Source organism: Ambystoma mexicanum, chromosome 9, assembly GCF_040938575.1.
Source record: "Ambystoma mexicanum isolate Mex_15411 chromosome 9, UKY_AmexF1_1, whole genome shotgun sequence".
NCBI lineage: Eukaryota > Metazoa > Chordata > Amphibia > Caudata > Ambystomatidae > Ambystoma > Ambystoma mexicanum.
Window position 1 is genome coordinate 656,608,662 of NC_090931.1, and position 18,247 is coordinate 656,626,908.

The following is an 18,247-nucleotide window of genomic DNA, read 5'->3' on the forward strand; positions in this document are numbered from 1 at the left end:
TGCCTGGCTAAGATCGGTGGTGGTCTGGTCAAGGATACACCACCCCCATTGGGCTTCCCCTAGAGTAGTGGGATTGGGAGAGGTGCCTGTTAGAACTTTACTTACCTTGCTCTTCTAATTCTGGAACCCTTATCTGCAACCATTGGCTTTGGCAGCTCTTGTTTGTAGTACATTCTCCTACAAAGCGAATCTTGTGGAACTGGCGACCTTTGGGCACTAGACCCCATTTTCTAGCATGGCAGGACTAAAGAATTCTGGATCTACATCTGGGCTTTGATTCTATGTCCTAATAATTCACTCTCCTTCTCTTCTCACATCTCAGACATCTCCAGAAAATCCAATTACCAACTGCACCTCCTCAGAGATATTCTACCTTTTCTTACTTTTCCCCCAGAAGCTCATCACCTCGAGAGCCCTGGTTCTCTCTAGGCTGGACTATTGCAACAGCCTCTTTCTCAATTTTCCTACTTCTACTCTCCGTCCTCTACAACTCATCCAGAACAGAACTGCAAGACTTATCATTGACCTCAAGCCCTGGGACTGCATCTCTCCAGCACTGAAATCCCTCCACTGGCTCCTCATGGCTGCAAAGATCAAGTTCAAGATCCTCTGCATAATCCACAAGGTTTTCTGGGGCCGGGGCCTGCACTATCTACAACGCTCTCTTCCTAAATACTCTCCCTCTAGAGCTCTCCGCTCGTCCTCCAACTCGCTGCAGGTGAGCCGCTTCCACAAACAGAGAGTTGGGGGGTAGATCATTATCCTCTGCAGGTGCCTCCCTCTGGAACAGCCTCCTTGCCTATCTCCATCTTGAGCCTGGAACACCTTAAGTTCCGGAAGCTCCTCAAGACTTTCCTTTTCTCTTTCTCCTTCTCTTTCCCTCTCCCTTGCTAACCTCCTTTCCCTTCTCTCTCTCCCCCCCTAACTCGGTTCAGTTGTTGCTGACTGGTTGCCTGGTTCACCTCCAGAGCCTAACAGGTCCCAGGCTCCCCCGCCCCCCCAGTCTTTTGCACTTGCCTCCGGGCTGCTGCACTTTTTTCAGCATTACTGCACTTTCAGATTAAACTCCATGAGCAGGGCAACCTCTCTGTGCTTAACCCAGCGCCCTGCTGGACCGGACTAGTTTTTGTTCCTCCCCTCCCCTGCACCTCCGTATGTATGTATGCATTACCTAAATGTTCTAGGATCAGTTAATTGTCTGTCCTGTCCCTCCACCCCCACCATTTCTCATCCCCCCCTCCCGAGCTTGGTCGCAACTATAACACTTCATGCACTTACGCTAGGAGAAATGTCGTCAGGCCTAGTATCCTAGTTTTCTTTCTCTGTTTTGATCATTCGGAATCTTCCAGGCCTAAGAATGATTACTGTATTCCATTGTTCCCTTCCCGCCTTGAAGCGCTTTGAAGCACTTCACCTGTGTAAAGTGCTGTATACATAAACTATAAATAAATAAGTACAATTACCTGTCTCCAACTGATCCTAAATTGCTATTTGTTCTTTTTCTCACTTGCTTCACCACACATAGTTACTTAGAGTGTGGATTTTTACATTTCTTACTATTGCATAACTGTTATAAAGGGAAAGTGTAAGTGTTCTGTTAGCAGAACCCCCACACAGTGAATGTGTATACATGTACAGTAGTAATTGTGTGATAATACTTAACTGAGGTTATGATTGCATAGTGTATTGAAAGGCCTAATAAATAAGTGTATATCTGTGTACATCTTCTGTCTAACTTGATTTATTGGTGTGCTCCCTCCCGATGTCCAATCCTTACAGCACTGCTATCCTGCCTTGATTGAGTTTGGCTAGAAAATAGTGTCTTCTCCCTGTTCACTGAATAGGGCAGCCTCTCAGAATCCACCTCCAGTGTTGATTCTGAAAATCTGTCTTAACAGGCACCCCCACCCCACATCGCACTCACTTTGAGGAGACAACCTCCCCTTCTGCTCGTCTCCTTGGCCTGCCCAGAGGATTCCCTCTCAGAGAATGACATTTGTGGACTGGTCATGCATTGTGAGGTCTACACAAGGTCTGTTGTGTGATAAAGGGTGCAGTTTCCATTGGATCAATACGTGGGGCCACTGCAGCAAGACAAACGTTGGACTAAGGGTTGAGTTCTGCGTCTGCAAACCTAAGCTCCCAGTGGAAGTAGACTTTTTCTTGGAGGAAATACTGGGTAGTTCGAAAATCATTCCCAATGGATAGGAGGAGCATCACCCTACCCCTGCAGACCTTCATTGGTGCAGTCTAGGGAGATCCTGTCTGGAACCTGTGTCCTCAAATACGCTCCTGTCCTACGTGTTTCTTGCCAGGAGTATGGCAAGCACTGGCACCTAGATGTCACTCTGAAAGAAAAGAAACAATTCTTGCACGGCTGAGCTTGTTGGGTGCCCTTCTCTGGTATATCACAAGCCCACCTCAAAGTGGCTAATAAAGCACTGACCCACGAGTGCATCCCCAAAAGTTAAAACAGCTAAACTGACAACCTATAGCCCAATTTTGGGCTTCTTGAGATGCCCTCGCAACCCTGGTTGTCCCAACAAGACCCAGCGCCCCAAGCCTTGGTGCTGGAGATGCGTACCCCAATGTTGGACGCAAGACCATTCTAGCCATTCCAAACCTATTGGGACCTGCAATAGCTTTTGTGGGCAAACGGCTACTAGAACCAACTTCTTGCTGTGCTGGTCCTTTTCCAAGATCCAGGCATAGTGCTATTTGAAAAACCCCAATACCTCCAAAACAACCATGATCTAGAAACCCAGACAACTCTGAGACCTCTGAAGGAGTCTAACTGGTATGATCCACCTACCCCATTAGCCACCCCCTGTTCCCTTGAACCCCCCCTCCTCCGTACCCCTTAACCCCTTCCCCTAGACCCACCATCTCACAGGCGCCAGGTCCCACTTTCTCAAATGTGCCACTAACGCCACTGCTTCTCAGGAACTCTTGACTGAATGGTCTTAGTGCAACAACTCATCTCATTTCAAAACTCAAAGGGACAAAGGTTGTTCTGTCCAAGACCCTAACATTTGGATTTCACTTTTGGCCGACATCCATAGTGTTTCCAATTTCATAGTGTTTGTATAAGCAGCTAAAAAAGCAGTGTTTCTGTAGCAGATTTAGTGGGTTATTCCTGTTTGGGGACTTGTAGTGGCTCACCAATACTTTGCCTAGAGGCAATTTAGTTTGCCCTGTGTTTGTCTGCACAGTCTATTTATAAAACTCTAACCAAATCAAATCGTGATGTCGACAGTGCTCATGAAACACTGAGAACCAAATTGTTCAGCCTGGCCTCCCCTGAAGGTCTTAGGGCTCCATCCTGTGGTTTACCGTGGTCAGATCCCTGTACTTTTAGAAGGATATCCTCATTGGATTACATTGGCCTCCATTTATTCCAATGATCATTTCTTTGGCACCCTGCCTTTTTAGGGATTGCCCAGGGAGGCTAGAGTTGCAGTGGTTCCAATCCCGCTATCCCCCCAACCCCCTGCTCCTCCTGTCTGAAGACTGGGTTGACTTGTGATCCTTGTTCTATACCCTTTATCACTCATAACATCAGAGTTGCCAATATTCTTCAAAATCACTTACACATTGTGCTTTTGAAACGTGCAACTTTGGAACAGCAAGGCCCGGAGATATGGGATGCGTACCAATATTCTCGGCTTAATCTGTATTATTTGATTGAAATGTTGTTGAATCATAAATATCCTTATTAAGCAGTGACATGACTACGCCCATGTTTTTGCTGATAGTTATTTATATATGTTCCCCAAAATATATGGTGGTTATCCCCAAATTGGTCCTCACACAGTATTCTGGACCTGCTGTCGCCAGTAGCAGAGTCTAGTTAGACATGCTCTCTGCTGACCGGTTGATGTTTAGTATTTGAATACTTCTCCAAATTGAGCAATTTAATAGAAGTAGCATGCAAGTCATGGGTATCTATAATCAATACCAAGGGTACCTTAGAAGCTGTTGTCCTTAATTGGCATGTATTGTGTTTCTTCTTGGCTGGTACCTAAAAGGATGATTTCATTGGCATCTAAAAGGAGGTTTTCAGTGGAATTTAAAAGGATGGTTTCAGTGGCATGAGGAGATGTCTTCTGCACAGTAAGGGATTTTGTGATACTCCAAGACTGCGGGTAAGCCTGCTCGTTCATTTGCATATATTTGTTTCTGTATTTAGGGTGCACCTGTCGGGGGCCACATCCTTAACTACCTCTTGGAGAAGTCCCGCGTGGTTCATCAGAATCATGGTGAGCGGAACTTTCACATCTTTTACCAGCTGTTGGAGGGAGGAGAAGATGACTTGTTGCGAAGACTGGGACTGGACAAGAATGCACAGAGCTACCAGTATCTGGTGAAGGTGAGTGAGAATCGGAGCAAAGGGGATCAGGGGGAGTCAGACAGGACCAAGGCAAAAGAGAAAAAGATACCAGACAGTTCAATGGAAGGGAAAGGAGGGGAGAGCTAGAAGTAGTATCATGGGAGTATTTAGAGCTTTCAGCAGTGTAAGGGTCGAGAGCGAGTCCGGAATTGTATAGGAGAAGTCTGTAAGTGGAGCATAATGTAAAGGAAAAAGAAGGGATATGCAGACAGTATTAAGAAGTAAAGAGTGAGTTTGGGACAGTATAGTGGATTTAAAGGAATGATTAAGCAATATAGGGGAGAGGCAATTTAGGTCTATACAAGCAGGCCATATTAATGAAGATGGGGTGCGAGCTTGAAACTGTATAAGTGAGCAGAGGATACAATGGAGCTGGAGAGGCACAGTGACACCAAAGAAAAGGAAAGATGCAGGTATTAACGAGAGGGGGAGGGTGCTAGAGCAGTAGGGAGGAGAGGGAGCTGGGAATCAGGACTGGGAGTCGGGCCTAGTTCGCATACGGGAGTGGAATAAGCTGCTGACATTACAGGAGAGGAGAGTTGGATATGTCAGAAATAGGGAAATGATAAAAAAATGAGGCGCGTGCTCTAGGGGATTACAAGTGGGGGAGTGCACAGGCTGGCTAAAGTGTAAAGAATCCGAGCAAGCTTATGGCAACAATGGGGGGCAGAGCAAGAGCCTGGTGCAATATAAGTGAGAAAACCAAAAAGGTTTGGAGACCAGACCTGAGCCAGCAAGAGCTGCATGACATCGTTACCAGAGGAGACGGACATGGCAACTGTGTATGGGATAAGGGAGAGAGATGAGGTCAGTATAAGAGAAGACTGAGAGCAAGGAACATCACGAGAAAAAAATCAGAAAAAAGATTGGGATTGTAAAAGAGACAAAATAGCTGTTGAACGTTGATGAAAGGGAAGATTAGGTAGATTACCTAGTTTGAGAGAGAGCTTGCCACAGGATAAGGGAATTGATAGCTAGATATGGTTTAATCAAAGTCAACTGGAGACAATCAAAGGATTTGAGAGAGCTGAGGGCATGGGGAGAGAAAGCTGAGGACAGTGTATGCGTCTGCGAGAGAGGTGGGTAAAGGAGTGGAAACAGCCAGGGCAATACAAAGGTGAAGAGTGAGGTTGGTGGAGTGTAAGGGTAGAGAGCTGGTGAATGTAACATGGTGGATGAGTTTGGTACAGTGTGAAGGACAGGGCGTGTTGGTTATGTTCTAGGGCAGTGAAAGCAAGGGACATAATCAAGTAGTGAGATCTCTGTAAAAAGCTTAACGGTCTTGATTTGTTCTACCCAAGTAGCAAATATAGATCTTTCCAACGTTGTGCACCACTTTGGTTTTCTTGCAGGGTCAGTGTGCGAAGGTCAGCTCCATAAATGACAAGAATGATTGGAAAATTGTCCGCAAGGCACTGTCTGTCATTAACTTCAGTGATGATGAAGTCGAGGTACGGAATGCAATGTCTTTCTTCCTAATTATTCCCTCTGTCCATCTGGTTCCATGCAAGACCACTCCAGAGCTGGATGATCTATGAATTCTCCAGAGGTAGCAGGTGTTTTTAGAGGCAGGAGGGTTTGAGAACACTTCGTAAGTGGGTGTACAATACCTCTCCATGGGTGCATAATCCAAGGTCTCTCCTAGCTGAGCAGTCAAAGATTTCACTAGAGCCATAAAGGCCAAAACATCATTAGAGCTGTATGATCCAGAGCTTCCCTAGAGCTGGGCGGTCCAATGCACTTCAGCCACTGGACGGTTCATTTCTCGCAGGCATATTACAGTCCAAAGCCTTTTCAAAACTGGACTACTGTCAAAGGTTTCTAGAGCAAGACATTCCTAGCTGTGATGATCCAAGCACTCTCGAGAGCTGAATGGTCATCTCTTTGAGAATCTGTTGCCTGGGGCTTAACACAGTGGCTTTTCTATGCAGAGTCTGGATTTAGGGCCAAGCGCTATTGTGCTATTGTATGCTCAATGAAAGTACTGTATTGATCTGTTGATAGGAATGTTTGTTTTTCAGTGGTAAGGCATCCTATGACTATAAAGGGGAATCTACCTTTCCATTTGTGGAGGGGAGGGATTCAGGGGAGTCATCTTGTTAGTTTGCATGTAGGTTTGATGGAAATACACATACCGCCTGCCCCCTTTTCTCCATACTGTTGTGATGTCCCACGGAATGAGGACAGGTCTCGGGGCGTGTTGCTAAGCAGCATACAAATTAAATTATTTAGTTACGCGAGCATGCCTTGTGCGGTACCTCCCACGCACGCCTCCCCAACCACTGGTCCCTACTACAGTGAGTAACCTTTCTATATTTTTGCATGTTCTGGTGAAAGAGCTGTGTGAATTTCAGTACTTGAGCATAAAGTTGTGTGTGGGGCTCGTAGAAAGCCTGGTGAGATTCTATAGGTCTTGAGTGTGTTTGAGGGAAAGCCTCTTGTGGAATGCCTTTTGTGGGTTTGGGGAAAGCCCTGTTAAGGTTTCTAAGAAGATCTCATGCTGGCTTGGCCGAAGGTCATATGTGGGTTTGGGGCAGTAAGCCTTTTGTGGGACGGCATTTTATTGGTTTGTGGAAAAGTAATTTTGCTGGTTTATGAAAGACCATGTTGTTGGATTGGTGAAATGTCTGTTGTGGGTTCGGAGTAGCCTTCTGTGGGTTTAGTAGAGGACCTTGAGCTGGTTTAATAGAAAGTCCTAAGTGAATTTCGGGGGAAAGGTCTCCGCTGTGTTTGAGGAAAGTCTCTTTTTGGTCTATTGTCAGAGTGGAGACAGGGTTTGTGCCATTTAATGGAACATTTTTTAGTTTTGGGGATGATACCTTGTGGTTTTGGCAAAGGTCCCTGGTGGTTTTGCGCAAAGCCTCTGATGATTTCCTGAAAGCCTCTTGTGGGTATGGGGGCAAGATGCTTGCTGGGCGTTTGGAAAATCCTGTTTCAGAAAGGCCTCTTGTAGGTTATGAGTAATGACTCTGGATTTTTGAAAGGCTGCCCGCCGGTTTGGGCAATGGCCTATTGTGAGTTCGATGAGAGGACTTGTGTCTAAAAGTGCCTCTTTTTTGTTTGGGGCCTCCTTTGGGTATGAGAAAAGCCTTTATTTGTTTTATCGCAATTTCCCCTTGAGAGACATAGGCACTTTGAATTTGAGGGAGCCCTTTCTACGGATGAAAGGCTTCAATGGGTTAGAGTAATTCATATCCTGGCATCAAAGGGGTTATAGAGAAGGTGAGACAATTTCTCTGGATTGGGGGAAGGGTCTATGGTGGTTCGAGCGGGGTCTGTCATATAGCTGAGTGGATCTGCAAAGAGGCTGAGCACAATTTCTGAGGTTAAATATCTTTAGTTAACACACAAGTTTGCATCTGGGGCAAAATTAAAAGGGTCAGATATCAGGATAGTCTCCTCTTAAAAGTTCCAGAAGTGTCAGATTGTCCTCATAAACTTCATGAGGTCCAGGACACGTCCTGGTGCCCATAGTCTTGTATTTTTTCTGTTGTTCTTCCTGCCTGCTTGCCTACAGTTGCTGGTATGATATGGTAGATATGGTATATTTTATTTATAGTGCGCCTATACACAAGTGTTTCAAGGCGCGACGAGGCATGGGAGGGGAACAAGAGAAGACAAGACAATGATCTTTCTAGGCCCAGTGACAAGGAGATTGCGCAAGTGCAGGACCGAGGAACGGGAAGAAGTGCTGGGGGAAAGGGAAGGGTGGAGCAAGTCCAGGGCAAAGGATCAAAACATTGAAGGAAAAAAAATAAGTGTGGCCAACAGGTGGCAGTGCAGGGGTTAAGTGCAGACAACAAGTATTAGATAGTGCAGGTGGGGGAACTGTAGGGTTGCAGATACAGCCCCAAGTGCAGGGTTGCCAAGCAGCAGTGCATGTGTGCAACTGGGGGACCTTGATTGAGGCTCAAATAACTGGATTTGACTTCACCAATTTCCACATGTGGGCTTGAGCGAGCTCCGTAACCTCCCCCTCCTAGGGTCCTGGCCTTTCTCTTCATTACCGCTGGATTCTGCAGTAGGGAAACTAATGCCATGTCATTGGGTAGACTGTACTCGCTGCATGAGTGTCTTAGAAAAACCCAGTATTCATCAGACATCATCAAGGGGTTGCTTGGTGAACGCCACAAGAAATTCTGCTGTCGGTGCAGGCTTGCGGTGTGAGCGACATGGAAAAATGCACTGTGTCTGAGTGGGCTCATCGTGGGAGCACTGGAGAACATTCTAATGTGACTCTGGTGTCTGAGTGTTTGCTGTTAATGACAAAAAGATGTATTCCCTCGCTCTGTGTTCATGTTTCTTACACCGGCACCATTTATAAACTACCCTGCTGCAGGAACTCATAAAGTGACACACGTGGGGAAAGGGGAACGGCTTCTGTTACTAGTTCTTTAGGTTCTTTGTTTAAAAACACGCTGTGAATAATCCAGCGGCTGAAAAAGCTGCTTTTAAAAATGTACTTTTTAATGTTTTTATATGTGGGGAGATCCCCTGCATTCGCCCCATATCCCCTTTACCTTTAAATATTACCCCAACCCACCCCCACTTATATATGCGTTTTAAATGGCGGATTATTTGGCTGCAGGATTATTCTGGTGATTTTATCACTGGATACGGTTCTTTGTTTCATTTTCTCAGAGATGGGAGCTGTGAACCTTAAGGGGAACACATCCGTAAAACTAGTCTCATCACTGTTTCCTTCCCTAAAACAGGGACTAAGCAGAAGGGACCAGGACATCGTCCCATACCAGCCCAGGTCCATCATCCACTAACTTGGGGGGAAACATCTGGCCCCCTTTGTCACCTCATTAGATGTCCCCCAGAACCAGGCAGGGGACTTTATTAAAGGAAGGTACTTTGCAATTAATGTGAATTAATTAATCTGTGGTTCGGGCGGTCTTGACTTGCAGGAACGGTCTCTGTTTTTGTAGGGTATCTATTGTGTTGGTGATGGATTGTCCTGTTGTAAAAAAAAAAAAAAGGGCTTCTTTTGTTGTAGGAAAGCCCTCTTGTGATGTGAGATTAAATATTGAGTTGGGTGAGGGTTATCATTAGAGTAAAGGGTCGGTTTGGGTTGTTTTGTTGTAGGGAAAACCTCTTTTGCTTAGTTAGTCGGTAGGGTATGACTGACCGCCTTTGCTGCTTAGAAAGAGTTCTTGGTGCATTTTTGGGTTATGTTATGTTGGGGTTCTATTGATGCAATGAAACCCCCCTCATATTTGACTTAGAGCAATTATGTTAGGCCTCTGTTGCAGTAGGTTTTAGGGGAGAACTCAATTTGCAGGGTTCTTGTTCCCAAACTATGTGCCCCCCCCCCTAAACCTTTCACTGGTTCCAGGGGTTTTCTGCATTCTTTTTGTTGCTAGGTGGACTTCTTCTCAAGTACCCTGTCACTGCAAAACTCTTTCTGGTGTGCTGACTTAGTAGCATAAATGGCTACCAAGGAGCACCTAAGTTTAGTCCCAGGGTGATTCTATCACTTGAAAGTGTGGTGTGGATTAAACTTGTGGCAGCTGTAATATAGTTTTGTTTGTATAGGGTTGAAGCCACGTTTACCACTTAAGAACCCCAATGTACCCATATCGTATAGAGGATACTAATGTATTTTTCAAGCCCATTTTGTTTTGTGGTTTTTGTTTGTCTCTGTGGACACTTATGTGTTTTATTTTTCGAGATCAGTACACCCCATCTTAAGTGGAGTGCTGAGGGGTGACAATGTACCCCTTGTCTCGCCTCTCCAGTAACTTTGTGTTACTGTGACAGGTCCATCTGTTCAAGCTGGTGGCAGTGTACCATTTGCATGACTTTCTGTGAACTTTTATTGCAGGCTATCTTCGCAGCTGCAGTAGGGGACACAAGGGACACCATTTACCCAAAATGTTGGACTTAATTTTTTCAGCCCTGAACACAATGACATGTCCTTTCTGGGTCGGTCTTCTACCTATCTGTATGGGGGAGGATTTTCTTGTCCCTTTGTCTTTGCCTGGCTTGAAACTCCCCTGTCCTTTGTCCTGCAGTGTGTCAGACCGAAACCAGTTCAGACTGGGAGGCTGGCTATTGGACAGCCACCCCCAAGTTTGAATGGTGCATGGGACAGGATTGGTGGGCTCAGCTGATATTCCTGATAAATTCTTTGGTCCTAGGGCTGAAACTCGGAACCCACCACTGGAACAGAAGATTCCAAAGGAGGATGAAACAAGACTCCACCAGCAACCTCTAACGACCGCCAGAGCCAGCTGAGTAATGGCTGCAGTCCTGACCTCCTTGAGACAGGGAAGATCCGAAGAGGAAGACTTCCTCCCATGACCCGTTGGGCCTAACCAGTCCCAAGACAAACATTTGCACCATCCCCGGAAGAGCTGCAACCTCTGCGGCCTGCAAATTCCCAATACCTGTGGTCATGTTCTGCTCCTTTGTGCATCATCTCTAGAGGTGGATTTTGCATGCAACTTCAAGCGCAACCTCCTAGACATGCATCAGCTTGAATCATCCCCCGAAAGTCTTCTCAACAGAGGCAAGGACCGAGACACAGAGAAGAGTTGACTGCTGCAACAACCAACCACTCCACCGAGCCTGGAGAAGGTGCCAACAAGCCCGAACTGTGTAGATCCTTTGCTGGGCATCCATCTGCACAAGAGCTGTCGCCAGATCCCCAGAAGTCGTCTTCTCCCGTCACCAAGACCAAGAAACCTGTGACTGGGTCTACTGTCGACCTCACCACTGGAACCATCCTTCTGGCACGGGTAGTATAGCTCAGTGGCAACGAGCTCGTCTTGGAAGCAAGACGACGCGGAGCAACACAGGTTTGAATTCCGGGTCCGCACTTAGAAACCTCTTTGGTATTCAGTGTGTTACAAAAAACGAATTATAATTATTGCTTTTTCATTCTATGGTACTATCTCCATCCTGGTTCAACTTATCTGGAGTCTGCTTGCTTGATCCTGTGGCTCTGGGGGCTGCAGATAGCTTCCCTCCCAGGTGCCATTAGAGTTACATTTGGTTGCACAACCCATTTTGCTCTTGCGGTAAAATTGCCTGCCCTAGGACACTGGTCCTTGGGGCAAATCCTTCAGGCGGTCACCAAACCCTCCCTGAGCTTCTTTTTAACCAACGTTGGCCCTTATGTGCAACAGTAGTGAATCCTGCTGGATACTACATCTTTGAACGCTGTACTTTACCTTCCCGCCTTTTCCTTGCCTAACCCCTGGTCACTGGTGGCCCAGTGACCCACCTGAACTTTGAGAGGCTCATACCAGATAAGGTTGGACTTGGGTAAAATTATCAAGAGTTTGAAAAGTTTGCGCATATGTTTAAAGTTGGTTGATTATGATTTGTTATCCTAAAAGCTATTCTAAACTTACCTGTGGAAATCTATGGTTTATCTATTCTGAGAATATTGCAAGTGATCTTCTACTGTAAATATGTTTTCCTACTTACCTGAACTTAGAAGAACAGTGTGCCTCGGTGTATATAAAAAATATCTATTTTGTTATATAACTCTCCAGTGTAATCGTTTTTTTCTTGAACCAAGGTGTGCTCTGAGTTCTGTGTACCTCCTCCCTCCCTAGACTAAGCCTGACTTCTCGTCCATTGATACCATTCCTTTGGGTAGTTCAGGCCAAACCTAAGAAGTGTAACCCTGTTCACCCAAGGTGGGCTTTCCTAAATTCTGTCACAGACAGCAACCTTTTGTAAAACCACCCTAACACCACCATCCCAACAAAATGGGGTCACGCACAAGGAGAGACGCAGATGTCGCAAAGTCGATTTCTTTAGCTCTCGGACTGCCGCTTCTCTGCAAACGCGTGTACTGGCTTGCTCGCATACAACGCCTAGCTGTGGAAACACGATTGTCAAGTCTTTTTGCTTCCTCATGCGCTTACCCGCACCTTATAAGCTGCTCAGTTAGATTTAATCCACGCAGCCATTTTTATACTACAAATGTCCTGCACCTGCGTCAACGGACACATATGAAGACCTCAAACTACTGGAGGCAACTCTTTAACACCAACCTCATAATGTAGAGGGTAGGATTAACTATTTGCGCTTCCCAATCTTAGTGATGGATATTCTTTGTCTTGTCAATACGTTGTTCTCTCTACAAGTATTACTTTAAACACTTATCTTTGGTGTCTGCAACTTGCTGGTAAATCTGTGAATTGGCTGAAATGCATTTGGCAGGTTTCACCTTCTGGAACTCTTTCAAATGGGGCTTCTTGCATAGCCCTTCTTGCTTAGGATCTGCAACCTGCCACCATGACTTATTTGGATCAAATGTAGTTTAGAACCTTTCTAAAGGTTCTAAACTACCAGACCTGCTAACTCCAATCCTTTCTCCTTCATCCTGGATTGGAATCAAACCTCCTTCCTGCATACATTCTAGTTAAGGAAAACACATAGTTGATTTCTGCATCTACATTTCTATACTAAAACTTTTTTAGACCTTGAATAGGGAACATCCACCCACCTTGTGAACCAAATTTACTTTGCTGCTACCTCTCTTTCCTCTAGTGGACCTGACCGTTATGGACTGAAGTTTTTGTGCAAATAAGCTATTCAACAAGTCTGCTTTTTGTACAGTTTTATCAAGTTTTATTGGAATAGTTTATTATCTGTTGTAATTATGTAGTGTAGTGTTTAATACTGTTTATTAATGCTTGCATATTTTTATGGGTCGCCCGAAATAAAAACACATTGATTTTATTTTTATTTAAAAATTCTTAGGAACGATTTTATTTTTGCTACTTTCTGCCTATAGGCTTCTATTGGACAACCTTTATTTTCGCTTTGTTTTTAACGCTTTTTAGAGGCAAGCAAAGCCTCTAGCTTTACTTCCCTTGCCTGTTTTTCTCATTCTTGTAGGGAAACTGATCAGTCCCTAAGACTATCAGTACTGAGAGGCAATGGGCCTCATTACAAGTCCGGCGGTAACCCTGTCGGTGCTAGGTGCCGGTAAAATGTTGTTCCCCATTGCTGTGGAGTCCAATAGGACTCCATGGGAATGCGTACAAAGAAGCACTGGCACTGTTGTTAATCTGGAAGACTCCTCCCCCACTTCCTGCCTGCCCAGACACTTTGGAGCCTAGGTGGGGATACCTACTGGTTCCCACCAAAGGCAAAACACACACACAGACCTCCCCCTCCCAGAATGGTAGAAGGGCTAACAATGAATAACCACGTTCGTAATGGACGAAAAAAGAAGGGAGGCCCCAAGTTGGTACTTGGGGACCCCTATTGTGCACTACCGAAACTATGGACATAACCTGTGGTATTGAAAATACACAATAGTTGGTAGAACCGGTCCACTGCCACCAGCCATAACTATGTGATTGTCTTTGGAACTAAAAAAATCACAGGAGCAGAGAGAAGGTGGATACTAAGTATCCCTTTGGCACTCCACTGAAGGTGGTGTGTGCCAACCTTTCAGACTATAGAGTTGTGGGAGAGATACTAAGTATCCCTCTATCCTTCTATCCTTCTATCCTTAAGAACTGTAGCTACTTGAGGATATAGAAAAATAATCTTAAAGGAGGACACTAAGGGTCCCCAGCAACACTGTCCATAAGGAGCTGTGTGCTGCAGTTGTAAAAACACAGATGCCTTTAAGAGCGATGGAGCAGACAGACTCCATAGTACAGGTAGAATACAAAGACTAGAGTTCCAAAAGACAGAGCCCACAAGAATTAATGAGTCGAAAAAGGACCACTCATTCAGGATTGAAAGAAAAAGGTCCAGAAGTCCAGTGAAAAGTCACATAGACAATCTCCTATGTATGGCTGGTGGCAGTGGATGTGTTCTACCAACTATTGTGCACATTTTCTACTGCAGGCTATGTCCATAGCCCCGGTTATACACAATAAGGTCACCCAAGTATTAACGTGGTGGCTTTTTCTTTTTTTTTACATTACTAGCATGGTTGTTCTTAGTCAGCCCTTCTTCTACCGTCCTGGGATGGGGAGGCCTGTGTGTGTGTTTTGCCCTTGGCGGGAACCCTTGGGTGTCGTCCCCACCTAGGATCCAGTGTGTTTGGGCAGGCTGGAAGTAGGGGAGGAGTTATTCACTCCCCTGCCCTTTCTCTGCCTGAATGTCTAAATTGAATTGGCTCCCACTGGGGGTCTGGCTGTCCCGATAGGATAGCCACCTGCCCCATCCTGTAAATTACTTAGAGAGATTGCAGAAGAGTGTGTGCTGGAACTGTATAGAATGGCAAGTCGAGCACTGGAAACTATATTATCAGAAGAACACAACCAGAGACGCCTGCAGATCCTTTGCAACACCATGAGGCGACCACTGCTGTCCTGATGCTGTTTTCTGCACGACAGAGGAACTCCTAAGAGGATGACTCCTTCCCTGTGACTGGTAGGAACAACCAGTCCCAAGACAAACTTTGATTTGAGCCATCTTCCGAGGTCCTGTGAGTTTCCAGAGTTGCAAAATCCCAATACCAGGATACCTGCTGCCCATTCCGAGTGCATCGTCGTGGAAAGGCCAAACTCATTGAAGTCTTTGTTGAGCCCTCAAGAACACTCCAGAGATCTGATCCAACCTGCCCAGCAGAGTGTGAGGCTGTGAGAAGTGAAGAAGTTTAAATGGGAAAATCGTGTCCTTTGTTAGTGCTGCAGAAAAGGCACCAAAACCGCTAAGTGGCCAGATAAGTTGCTGAAAGCCGCTCCAGATGTCCTCCTTTTAGACTGCTGCTGAGAGATCCTGTCCATTGTCCTGCCTTTTGTCACCAGATGAAGAAATCCAGAGGTCGGGTCCAGCGCCGCCACATCGAGGCGAATCCAACCACAATCTTTTCTTCTAAACCTAAGATACTGTGGGAAGAAAGGTATTCCTTACCTTGATCCGTGAAGTCGCTCCAGAGCATTGGAGTGCACATAGAGGTGTCCATGGTATCCCCTTCCTACCTCTGACTCAAGCCGCTGCTTGTGTCCCCTTAGCGAGTCCTTTAACAGCGTCTCCAACATTGACTGTGTCCTTTTGCATCATAGAGACTAGAGACTGTAAAGTATTCACAGGAACGTTCGTATTCTGCTGCTTGTCAAGACTTTAAGCCCTCTCCAAACTGCCTTTATCTAAGGTTGCGTTTTGGAACTGAAAAGACTTTTTGTGTGAAGAAACTGCCTCTAAAACCTTGGTAACTGCTAGTATTGCACTAACCAACACTTTTCTTTCCCAAAAGTCACTACTTATGCCTGTAAAACTGAGATCATTCCCACCAGTAACTCTTCTTCCTCCTTCTTCCCCCTGACTCTGGCCTTCCTCCATGGGCTCTCCCCCTGCTCCTTCCTCTAAAGCCAAAAACCTTGGAGTCATCTTCGACTCCTCTCTCTCTTGTTCCACTCTCACAGTCAGGACATTGCCAAGAAGTCCCACTTTCAGCCCTTCCTTCTCAAAGGCATGCTCCCTTTTCTCACTTCCCCCAGAGGCTCAATATTACCAGAGAAAACAAATTACTCATGTTCTTTTGGAAGAATTATTCTTATAAAGCTTGACTATTGCAATAGCCTCCTCCTGAATGTACCTTTTTCCATTCTGCGACCCCCCTCCAGCTAATCCAGAATAGGGCAGCAAGACTTATCCTTGGCATTAAGCCCAGGGACCGCATCTCTCCTGCCCTAAAAAGTCTTCTCTGGCTCCCAGTTGCTGAACGGATTAAATTCAAATCCATCTGCATCATCCACAAGGCTGTCTGGGCCCGGGGACCACACTACCTTCAACTTTATCTCTCGAAATACTCTCCCTCTAGACCTCTGCGTTCCTCTGGCACCTACTCTTTGTGTGTAAAGCTTTTCCCCAAATGGAGGGTAGGTGGCCGATCGCTTTCATCTGGAAAAGCCTCCCCTCCCTCTGCGCCTTGAGCAGGACTTTCTTAAATTCTGGAAGCTCTTCAAGACTTTCCTCTTTACCTCCTCCTCCCCTTCTTCTCTCCTCTGCTAATTTCACAGTTGCTGTGATTTATGTTGCGGGCTCTCATGCATTCTCGGGGCCCCTGACCTCCCACACCCAATCGCCCCAGCTCCCATCTACCCTCAGCACTTGCCCTGGCACTCCCTCCACCTTGGAGGCTCACACTTATACCCAACGCGGCTCCAAGCCATGTAGCACTCTCCATACCATGCACTTGTACCATGCACTTATCTGTGGCTCACCCACAAGCACAAACACTCCAGCACTACACCCCTCTGACCTCTACCTTGCTGCACTTGCATGTACTGAATATTTACAAGGCATAGAAAGGTTCGACCTTTCTTCTCTACTGGTTTTAATATTTGTATGTTTTTTAATGTGTTTACTCCCTTGTTCCCTCCCTTTGCCGTGTGGGCGCTTTGAAACAGTATTTACTTGCTGTATAGGCGCCTTACATGTGAACAATACATAAATAAATACATGTATGCTTAGTAAATGCCTTTACTGTATTTTTGCTAAGATCCGTGAGTGCGTGTTACAGATAATACGATAGAACTGTCATTACTGCCAAAACTGTAACAAATGTAACCATGAGCAACTACAAACTAAGAAGTGGCCTTTGAAACGTATTCTAAAGTATTCTGTGTTTTGGTGTATTGTGCTAAGTGATTTAAAGTGATTCTTGTGTAAATATAATACATCTATATTTTAATATACATGTATGTGTAAGTGTTTCTTTGATGTGCTTTACTAACTGTTCGGTGTACTTACCTACAGCTCACATCTTCCTCTTAAGATAAGCCTCACTGCTCTGCCACTCTACCAAGGTTCGAGCAGTAGTACAGACTGATTCTAAGAGTTGGGGATCTACAAACCACTGGGATAGCTTACTAAAGGCTTACCTCCTAGTGGGACTTTAGGAAAAAACTGTACTTTGACTCTTGGACTGGTGGTTAAACAACCGGTCTCGACCCTGATCGAGGATCGACCCCTTCTGAGCCTTTGGAAGTGTCCGTGGACCAACTGGTGGCCTGACCATCTCTCGCCTGGACTACATCACTGCAGCTGTCGCCATTCCGTGTGTATTCTTGGAACCTGGTGGATCTTCAATTTATGTAACAAGACACCTGCTCATACATTTTCAGCCTCCTTGCATGAACGTAAGCTGTGCTGAGCTTGCTCCTTTGTTAGTCCATGTAAAATCACCTGCCGCCGCCTGACCGTGGTGACTCCTATTGTACCACTCCCCCTTCAGTCGCTGCAGGTGTCCTCGGGGGGTCTGCCTTGCAGAACTCTTCATCTTTCTTTGTTTGGGAGTTCTATTGGAAGCTGCCTGGAACCGATGCCTAAGCATTGTTGGCCGACCGAAACTAAATGCTGGATCTAAAAGTGACCTCTGCACCCATGACCCCTGGGCCTTCCTCAACGGGACCAAGCACAGAAGATTGTTTCTGCCCCCCACCCCTCTTCTCCATAGGGTTACATGGGTGTAAAGTCCTGTACCTAAATCGGTGTTTCCCGACTTTGGTCGTTGGAGCCCTGGTCAAGGATCCCTTCCTAGGACTAGCCTAAGGACTGAGATTGAATGATTTTACTTTCCTGTACTTTATCTAACTGTTTTACTCTTAGTAATTATAACCACTGGCATTGGCAATCTCTTAATTAAGCAATGTGACCCGAGCGGCAGGGGCATTACCAACTCAGGTAATGCCCCGGGCCCATAGTTATAGGCCCGAGCGAAGCGAGAGTCATATTGCTTTTAGTATCCCGTCCCGCAAGATTTGCGTGACCGGGGCACTAAGCATTTTTTTCTGTCCCGAAACATTTCGGGACAGAAAAAAAAAAACGACCAAGAAAATGGCCACCGGGAAAGGGAAAACAGAGTCCGTTTTCCCTTTCCATGGCGGGCATCGGGAGCGGACGCGCTGTGAACAGAAGTGT

General features: G+C 45.8%; 1 protein-coding gene across 5 annotated transcripts in view; it reads left to right on the forward strand.

The window, feature by feature from the left end:
• The window catches only part of MYO1C (myosin IC), a 662,069-nt gene that overhangs the window by 439,958 nt on the left and 203,864 nt on the right, over positions 1–18,247 (forward strand). For all 5 annotated transcript variants that reach the window (XM_069615425.1, XM_069615428.1, XM_069615429.1 and 2 more), the window contains exons 6-7: positions 4,190–4,369; positions 5,743–5,841. In XM_069615425.1, the coding sequence (XP_069471526.1) occupies positions 4,190–4,369; positions 5,743–5,841 (279 nt within the window). The remainder of the gene's footprint in view (positions 1–4,189; positions 4,370–5,742; positions 5,842–18,247) is intronic.